General features: G+C 70.2%; 1 protein-coding gene across 1 annotated transcript; it reads right to left on the bottom strand.

Moving 5' to 3' along the window:
• Positions 1 to 296: 296 nt before the first annotated feature.
• On the bottom strand, positions 297 to 6,942 carry STARD10 (StAR related lipid transfer domain containing 10). The gene is made up of 6 exons (XM_086631061.1): positions 6,781 to 6,942; positions 1,762 to 1,909; positions 1,468 to 1,571; positions 1,219 to 1,336; positions 611 to 663; positions 297 to 524 (listed from the first exon to the last, which is right to left on the bottom strand). Exons 1-6 carry the CDS (start codon positions 6,940 to 6,942, stop codon positions 297 to 299), a joined length of 813 nt encoding a protein of 270 aa, XP_086487187.1.
• Between the last annotated feature and the right edge of the window lie 179 nt (positions 6,943 to 7,121).

Below are 7,121 nucleotides of genomic sequence, written 5' to 3'. Positions count from 1 at the left end.
CCTTACATGCTTGGACAAGCCAGGAGCCCCCCAAACCCCCCTGGAGATGCCAGGAGCCCCTAAAGACCCCCTTTACACACCCAGAGGTACAGGCAGACCACCAAGCCCCCCCCAACCCACCTCGGGGGTCTGCCACCGGGCACCCCCCCACCCCGAGGCTCCCCCCAACTGGGGCTCGGGATGGGGGGTGGGAGGCAGGCAGCCCCTGAGCCATAAGCACAAGAAAAAAAGACAATAAGGGGGGTGGGTGATGAAGTGGGGGTCCAAACCCCCCGCCGGGGGCTGGGGAGGGGGGGTCAGTTGACGCTGTCGTCGTCGCTGGCCTCGCCGCGCTCCTCCTTGCCCTCGGCTAACGAGCTCTCGTCGATGTTGTCCAGCGAGTCGGCGTGCTGCAGTGCCAGCTCTGCCAGGGTGAGGGGGGGCAGGCGGCTCTGCTCGGGGTACAGCCACGGCTTGAAGTGGGGGTCGTGCCGCTGCTTCCACTCGGGGTACTTGAGGCAAGCCTTGTACATCTTCTTCATCGCCTGGGATGAAGGCTGGTGTCGGTGGGAGGTGGGCTGGGGGAAAGGGGGACCCCCCCACACCCCGAAATCCAGCGTGGTTGACTCACCTTGGGGGCCAGGAACTGGGAGGATTTGTTCACCACCCATTTGGGAAGGGAACCTGCCGAGGAAGGAGGAGCCAGGCTGAGACTGGCACCCCTGGCACCCCCTGGCATCCCCCAGTCACCCTCTTTGGCAACAGGAGGGGCTGAGGGACACCCACCCAGAGAGGGGACAGGGTGAGGGGGGGGGGACACAGTCCAGGGAAATCGGGGTGCGACCCAACCCGCCGCCGCAGCTTTGCTTCTTGGCAAACTTTTTTAAAAAAAATGCTATTTTGGGGTGTTGGGCGCCCCTACCCCAAAAAAGAATGAATTTGAGAGAAGGGGCCCAAAAAGCTTCTGCCCTGCCTGCACCCCTGCCCCTTGCCTGCCCATCTGCACCCCTGCCTGCCCCCCGTCTGCCCCCCCTGCCTGCCCCCTGCCTGCTGTTGCCTGTCCCTGAGCCCCCCCAGTCCCCCCAACCCCTCCGGGCTCCGGCAAACCCCCATCCCGATTTATTAACCGCCGCTCCCGACTGCCCCGTAACCGGAGGGTGACTGTCCCCGAGGGGCACGAGGGCAGGACTGGGGGGGTGTGAGCCCCGGGGGGGTGTTGTGCCCCCCCCCCCCCCTTACCTTTGGGGTCCACCTGGGCCAGGTAGGTGATGGTGCAGCTCTGGGCCCCCGTCCCCTCGATCAGGTAGCCCGTCTGGATGGAGACCGCTCGCACCATGTCCTTGCGGGGGGGGTACTTCTGCAAGGGGGGGGCAGCGATGGCAGGGGGTACAGACAAGCCCCTAGTGCAGGCAGGGCTGTCCTGACCCCCCCCAGCAGCCCCCCACCACCCCTGGCTGCCCCCCCTGCCCCAGTTCTCCCAGGACTCACGGGGTGCTTGACGGAGTAGTTCATGATGATGTAGTCGGTGCCCATGGGCAGCCAGGAGCGGAGCGTGATGACATCCCGGTTCTTCAGGGGCTTGGGACACCTCCCTGGGGGGGGGGACAAGCAGGGTGAGACACCCCCTCCCCACTCCAGCACAGACATCCCCTCCAGGGGTCCAAGCCTGCCCCTCAAATCCTTCCCGATCCGGTGATGCCCGGGCATCCCCAAACCCCCGATGCTGAACCCTGCCGTGACCCCCCCCCCCGGCCCGGGGACCCCCCCTGGCCCCCTCCTCACAGGCGTAGTAGCCCACGTCGGAGTTGACGGTCAGCTTCCCGATGTCGAAGGTCTCGATGACGTTGGTGTCCCACTTCTTGCGGTACTCGATGTCATGCAGGACGTCGTAGAGCGTCTCGGCTGGCACGTCCTTGCACTCCATCCTGCACTGCAGGGGGGGGGCGGCTGAGAAACCAGGGTGGGGGCAGCCAGGGGCACCCCCAGGGTGGTCATGGGGGCCCCCTCGGTGAGGAGAGCAGCTGTGGGGACCCCTAGGTGGGAGTCTCCTCTCAGGCCCCCCCAAACCCAAGGCAAACGGGTAGGGGGGCTGCAGCTGCCGGCTGCACCGGAGCAGGTGGCACTGGAGACCCCCGAGCCTGGCACGGGCAGTGGGAGCACCCGGCAATGGGGCAGGGCCCCACACCTGCTGCTGGCACCGCCAAATCCTGCACCTGCGGAGCCTGGCCCCACGCCATGAATCCATCCCTGCCCCACGGAGCCTGGCCCTGCCCCACGGAGCCCATCCCCAACCCTGCAGAGCCCATTCCTGCCCCACGGAGCCTGGCCCCATCCCACAGATCCATTCCTGCCCCACAGAGCCTGGCCCTGCCCCACAGAGCCCATCCCCAACCCCGCAGAGCCCATTCCTGCCCCATGGAGCCTGTCTCTGCCCCACGGAGCCCGGCCCTGCCCCACGGAGCCCATCCCCAACCCCACAGAGCCCATTTCTGCCCCACAGAGCCTGTCCCCATCCCACGGATCCATCCCTGCCCCACAGAGCCTGTCCCCAACCCCACAGAACCCATCTCCAACCCCATAGAGCCCATCCCTAACCCCATGGACCCATCCCTGCCCCACAGAGCACATCCCCAGCCCCATAGAGACTGTCCCCAACCCCACAGTCCCCATCCCCCACCCCACGGAGCCCATCCCCAACCCCATGGATCTGGTCCCCAACCCCACAGAACCCGTCCCCCACCCCACGGAGCCCATCGCCCACCTCAGGGATCTGGTCCCCAACCCCACAGAACCCGTTCCCCATCCCACAGAGCCCGTCCCCCCCATCGCAGCCCCACCACGTGAGCCTCCATTCGGCCCAACACCCGTGAGGGGACAGCCTTGCAAAGCGGTTTCAGGGGGCACAGCCCCAGGGACACCCCCCACTCCCCACCCAGGCACCCCTGGCACCCTGCCAGGCTGGGTACGGCAGCAGGCGCCGCCGTCGGGGATGGTGCCAGGCGGGAAGAGTCCAGAGCACCCTGCGCCCCAGCCCTGGGTCAATATTGACTCTGACGTCTACGGGGCGAGGAGGAGGAGGAGGAAGCAAGACCAAGAGGAGGAGGGAGAAGGCAATGGGTGCGAGGGGCTCTGCCCTGGGTTTTGTGGGGAAGGGGCTCGGGGGGCAGCTCTGTGCCAGGATGGGGGCTGACAGTGCCCACACCGGCGTGGCTGGCACCAGAAGTCCCCGGGGCCGCGGCTGTGCCGGACACGGGGGGACACCTGACGGCGTGCCAGGCTGCGGGACAGGAGCAGATCCAACGGGGAGACCCCCCCTCTGCTTGGGGGGCTGTGGCCACCATGGGGACACGCTGGCAGAGGCCACCCAGGTGGCTGGGGACTGAGGGTCCTCCGGGGTCCCCTCAACCCACTGCCCCAGGTCTTTGGGGGGGCTGACACCGCCACCGAGCCCTGGCTTTGCCAGCGGCGTCACTGGCACCAGTGGCACATGGCGCCTGGTGCCGGCAGCGCCGGCGGCCACGCGGGTCGTCAATTAAAGAGAAGATCTGCCCTGTGGCCCGGAGGTTCAGTGCCACCACCGGTGATCGGGCACCGGGATGGTCGGCGCCCGCATCCCAGAGCCCTCCATGCCGGTGGCTCCGGCAAAGCTCCGGCCCTCTCCCAGTAATTCCCACGGGATGGCTCCCGGGCACCCCTTCGGAGCAGCCCGTTCCCATGGGCAGCGTCTCCCCGGGGGGACACGGGTCGCTGCGGTGGGCAGGGGGGATGTCCCCAGCCAGGGGGTCCCCCATCCCGCAGCCATCTCGGGCACCGCGACGGTTGCGGGGCAGCGCGGAGGCTGCCGAATCCCAGTGTCCCACCGCTGAATCAGCCCCGGGTTGTGTCTGGTCCCGGTGGCACAAACTGGTTTCCAGCCTCCAGCAAACAGGTTAGACGAGAGCTGCATCCTAATGGGGGGGCGGGGAGGGGGGGTGGGGGAGGACGGAGCAGGGCGAGACCTTCGGGTGCCACTTAATGACAAAGCAGCAGCGGGAGCGGGCGGAGGGCGAGGGAAAGAGCGCTGGGGAGGCTGCGGGGGCTGGCACGGCCCCCCTGGCATGGCATGGGGGGGCAAACACCCCGGCTCCAGGGCTCTGTGCCACACCGGTGACGCCACGCGTGCCAGGGGGGGTGGCCGCCTCGCCGGCCGGTATGAAATCCAGCAGGAGCATCCTGCCCTGGGTGGGAGGTGCTGGGTGCTGCTGGGGACCAGGCAGGGGGGGCACAGGGACACCCCCTCCCCCCCACCATGGTCCCCAATACCCACCCGGGGCAGCGCGGTGCTGGTGGCACACGCATGACACCAGTATGGAAACACCCGGCACAATCCAGCCAGGAGGGTGCTGGGGGGGGGCTGGGATGGGGGGGGCAAAGGCTTTGGGGAGCGAAGGGGGGAGAGGACCCCCCCACCCGGGACAACTCGGCCTTTCGGGGTCTCCTCGACGGGGTGTCACCGAGCAGCACCGCGAGCCCGGGCTCCCCTGGCACGGAGAGCGAGGGGCCGCGGTGCCGTGGCCCTGGGGTGCTGCTGTGGCTCGGGGACCCCCCCCCCCCCCGGGCGAGGGGTGGCTTCAGGTACCGACCACCCCGTGGCAGGAGCGCCCCGTGCCAGGATATCCCGTCTGTGGCACACGTGGCACACCGGGATTGCCAGGACGGGCAGGGACGGACGCACCGCCCCCCCGCCGTGCCCTCCCCTGCACCCGAGCGGCTGCACCCCGGTCCCACCGCAGACCTTTTGGGATGTGCCAACACCCCAAGAGCTGGGCTGGGGGGCACGGGGGGGCTCGGCGTGGGGGGTCAGGACGCGGTGCCCCACAGCACTGTGCCTATGCCAGCGCGGCCGGAGAGGTGCCCAGCCCCACGGGGACGGGTGCTCCGCGTCCCGCTGCGGTGGCACTGGGGGAGCCCCCGCACCCCCAGGACTCGCTGCCATGGCACCGCAGGCCGGTGCCAGCGGAGCACAGCTGGGACTTGCCCCCGGGTCAGCGCAGCCCAAACACACCAAACACGCCGCCGCGGCCCCGCCACGCCACGCCGGCGACCGCCTGGCACCGGGGAGCAACCGGGGGAGATTTCCCAGCAGGCGCAGGCGCGGCGAGAGCCGGGCACGGCCGGGGCTCCCGCCACCGCCACCACCCCAGGGACAGGTTCCCCCGGCGCTGCCGGCGTCGCTTGTTTGCGCGGCTGCTGCAGAGCGAGCAGGCCGCGCCGCCAACGCCGCTGCCAACGCCGCCGCCGCCGACCCCGCGGGGCTGCCGCCATGCCCAGCGGGCTGCTGCCAGCGCCTGCCAGGCCTCGGCACGGCGGCGAGGACGACAGAAGCCATGGCACCGGGGAAAGGTTGGCGGCGGTGCCAGCGGAGACGGTGATGCCAGCCAGCCCTGCAGAGCCAGCCGGAGGCTCCAGCGTGGCACAGTGGCCTTTGGCCACCGGCAGCCCCAGCCTGACGCTGCTCCTGTCCCGAGTTTTCCCGTTGGTTCCTGGTGCCCGCTAACGCTTTTCCGAAGGGACGAGCCAGGACGAGCACGCACCAGTCTGTGCCAGCCCGGCAAACTGGCACCGGGGAGGGACAGGACTCGTTGCAGGACGCAGCGGGCACCCGGGGAGCTCCGGTGTGTGCCGGAGGAGAGGGGGTGCTGCGGGGCGAGGGGACAGCCCAGAGCAGCCCCCAGCCACGTCTCTCCGTGCAGCGAGCTGGGGGGCGTGCCAAGGGCCAGGGAGGGGGGCACAGGCGGCACCGAGGCCCCAAAGTCCCACACTCCTGGGGGTCCCTGGGTGAGCCCCCAGTCACTCCTGTGCACCCCTCTTGTTCCCAGCAGGCCCTACTTGTCCCCGCTCATCCCAGAGTGCCAGCTCACCCCCCGGGTCTTGCTCCTCCTGGGGTCCCCACTCACCCCAGGGTCCCCTCTCGTATGTGGGTGCCAGCTCGCCCGGGACCCCACTTGTCCTGGGGTCCCTGTTCGCAACAGGGTGCCAGCGCGGCCAAGTCCCCGCTTGCCCCAGGGTGCTGTATCGCCTGAGGGTCCCCACTTGCCACGGGACCCCCGCTAACCCCTGGGGTCCCCGCTCACCCCAGGGTGCTGCATCGCCCATGCGTCCCCACTTGATACCAGATTCCTGCTTGCACCCACGGTCCCTGTTCACCCTTGGGTGCCAGCTCAGCCCAGTGTCCTCGCTTTCCCCCGGGGCCCCCCAGCACCAAGGTGCTGGCTCATCCCAGGTCCCCGCTTGCCCCAGGGTCCCCACCAACCCCTGGGGTCCCCACTCCCCCCAAGGTGCTGCATCACCCCAGGATCCCCACTCACCACGGGATTCCTGCCTGCACCCACACTTCCCGCTCACCCCAGGGTCCTTGCTTTCCCCCAGGGTGCTGGCTTGTCCCAGGTCCCTGTTTGCCCCAGAGTCCCCACGAACTCCTGGGGTCCCCCGCTCACCCTCAAGGTCCCCGCTCACCCCGGGGTGCTGCATCACCCCAGGGCCCCCACCTGCCACGGGACCCCTGCTTGCACCCACCGTCCCCACTCCCCCCAGGGACCCCACCTGCCACGGGACCCCCGCTTGCACCCACGGTCCCCGCACCCCCCAGGGTGCTGCATCACCCCCAGGTCCCCACTTGCCCCCAGCTCCCCCTCCAGCGCATCCTCGCCGACCTCCAGCACCCCCAGCCCTACGGTCTCCACCACCCCCCGGGCTCGGCGCTCCCTCCGCGCCGCGGGGTCCCCCCGGCTGCCCGGTGCCCGGTGCCCGGTGGGGGCTCACCTTGATCTTGTGGAGGGAGCGCTCGGGCTCCAGCAGCTGCACCCACACGGCCACCCCCCCCTTGCTGTAGGTCAGGCTCCAGCCGCGCTCCGACTCGCACTCCGCCCGGAACGCCCCGAAGTCCCGGTCGTCGGGGATCTGCACGCTGTCGCGACCGGACATGGCCCCGCGACAGCCCCCCCCACCGCCGCCGCCGCCGCCGCCACGCACATACACCGCACGCCGGTCCCGGTCCCGCTGCCGGTGCCGCGGCTGGCGGCGGCCCCTACGGCGGCGGCCGCATCCCCGGTGCGCGGCGCCGCCCGGTGCGCGGTGCGCGATGGGCCGGGGCGGGGCGGGGC

This window comes from Tauraco erythrolophus, unplaced genomic scaffold (assembly GCF_009769465.1).
Source record: "Tauraco erythrolophus isolate bTauEry1 unplaced genomic scaffold, bTauEry1.pri scaffold_79_arrow_ctg1, whole genome shotgun sequence".
Classification (NCBI taxonomy): Eukaryota; Metazoa; Chordata; class Aves; order Musophagiformes; family Musophagidae; genus Tauraco; species Tauraco erythrolophus.
This window is presented reverse-complemented; position numbering and strand designations above follow the sequence as displayed.